General features: G+C 39.8%; 1 protein-coding gene across 3 annotated transcripts in view; it reads left to right on the forward strand.

Annotated features, from left to right (window-relative positions):
• The window catches only part of ube2j1 (ubiquitin-conjugating enzyme E2, J1), a 60742-nt gene extending 58494 nt beyond the window's left edge, over window positions 1–2248 (forward strand). For all 3 annotated transcript variants that reach the window (XM_086018943.1, XM_086018941.1, XM_086018942.1), the window contains one exon: window positions 1440–2248. In XM_086018943.1, coding sequence (XP_085875069.1) covers window positions 1440–1721 — 282 coding nt within the window. In that variant the 3' untranslated portion in view covers window positions 1722–2248. The remainder of the gene's footprint in view (window positions 1–1439) is intronic.

Here is a 2248-nt window from a genome sequence, read left to right on the forward strand (position 1 = left end):
GACATTACTCCAAAGTGAAAAGCAGGGAAACACATGTTCTGCAAAATAAGTGTGTACTTTTAACACTGTAGTGCATTTTAATATTTTAAAGTCAATTGTTTATTCCTTTTTATGTCTAATAATTAGGGATGGGGTGAGATTTCTCGTACAGCACGAGATCTATTTTCTTTTGACTGTGTTTTGGAGTACGTGTGAATATAGGAGATGTCCTAAAAGGAGCTGTCACCGAATGGGAACTTCCGAGGCCAAATCACGGAGTCGCTGTTGTGACCGATAACGCTCGCAACATGGATGTGGCGATACGTGAGGCTGGCTTTGAGCCACACATTACGTGCTCATCGTGCAGGCAATGAACGCTAGTGCAGCTGGTCCAAAGTTGGCCGCGTATCATGTTTGTTTAGACGTGTCAAGCGTATAGTTTCTTTTTTTCACCGATGCTCAACAGCAGCAGTACTTTTGACGTCTAAAAGCTAAAGACCCGCGCACAAACTAATTATGGACGTAATTACGCGCTAGAACAATTCTTGGACATGATAGCTCGCGGTCTAGAGCAGCAGCGGTCCGTATCTGCAGCTCTGAAGAGCCCAGGACTACGACGGGTTGCAGAAATCTTGACACAGACGCAGTGACATTCCTCTTGTTGAAGATCGACTGAGAAACAAGTTAAACTCTACAATACAATTTTATTTATACAGCGCATTTTATAACAGCTAGAGCTGTAACAAAGCACTTTAAAAACAATACAATTTATTCTAAAAAAACAAAACAATAAGAGGCAGTGATACATCTATTAACAAATATATCAATAAATATTAACAAATATATAAAATATAAATAAATAAAGCCAATAAATTAGCATAAAACACTATATACAATTGAGTTACTGCCCCACAAGCACAGTTGGATTTTGTCAAAGTATTCAGTTAAGAGGAAAGATCTCAGCTTTAGCCGTTACTGCAGCAATATTTGAGAGCATGTAACAAAAGTGACTCCTGTTTGCATTTGCACTTTAGAGCTAGATGATTAATTCTTGCAGTCTGTTTGATACATTTTGAAAACTGAAAAAATTACATTAGGTCTTTTTTTATATTCGAAATTTAGCAAAAATCTCGTCTCGTGGGATTTTTGTCTCGTCCCATCCTACTAATAATGCATTAAATATCTTCTTTTTTTCACAAAATAGTGAATGGGAAAAAGTTATTTACGCAAACATTTGAAAAATATTACATTTTGGGGCTATAACTGGATTACAGTGAAGCCACAATATTTTTGCTCAATCTTAATACAGTCAGAATATTATACCGGCCCATGCCTCGTTGTCGGCTCGATTTTCAGTTTCCTCATGGCTTTGTTTATCTTTGAACAATAGGAATTAAGAAAATAGGGTACAAAATGTGCTTTACAATTGAATCACATGTATAATTTATCCTCCACTACAGGCAGAAGTTTCAACAGCCACCAGAGTGGAGAGGCCGCAAATTCCTTTGTCTCGAAGCGCTGGTCATCCTCACAACCCCCAGCAGCGCCGTGTCCAACACCCCCAAAGAGAAAACAGAGAAGCCCCAAACAGGCCACCCTTCATTGCCGGGGTTCATGAGCCACAAGATGGAAGCCACGCAGGCTCTGCCATGCTCATAGTAGCACTCACTTTTGTCCTGGCTGCGCTTATTTTCCGAAGGATTTACCTGGCCCATGAGCACAAGTTTGATTATGAGCTGTGATTTTTCCTAGCTACCATTTTGGTCCCAAATCAGCCCCTCCATTCCACTTCTAGCACCATCACTGGAAGATTTAACTTTCCCTTTTCTTAGGAGCACGGGGTCCCATCACCTTAATTCCCTTTCCTGCAGGTCTGGATGTGTCCTACTCACTTCAGCATCTCATGTTTGTCCTTTTTTTAAATCAATATGAATTTTTGTCCTGCCCCAAATTATCATGCATTTTTGAGAGTGTATGATTAACCTTTAGTCAGATATATTAGCTATACTGGCACTTTACTCCGCCAACCCCCATTTAATTAACTCATTCAGTGCTATATTTATCAAATGCAATCTGTTTCCTGACACTGATGAATATCTGGGTCTTTTCAAAAGGTAGAAGCTTGGCTGTGAAATTCAAGCTTCTACATAACTAATCAGTATGTTGGATTGTCAAATTGTTCTTGATTGACGTCGCCTGCCTTTGGGGGTGTGGGCGGGGTTACACATTATTGTTGCACAATCAATAAATGGCCGCACCTCTTTCACAA

The sequence above is a fragment of the Filicampus tigris genome, chromosome 20 (assembly GCF_054856515.1).
Source record: "Filicampus tigris isolate MCC_2025a chromosome 20, RoL_Ftig_1.0, whole genome shotgun sequence".
NCBI classification, from domain to species: Eukaryota; Metazoa; Chordata; class Actinopteri; order Syngnathiformes; family Syngnathidae; genus Filicampus; species Filicampus tigris.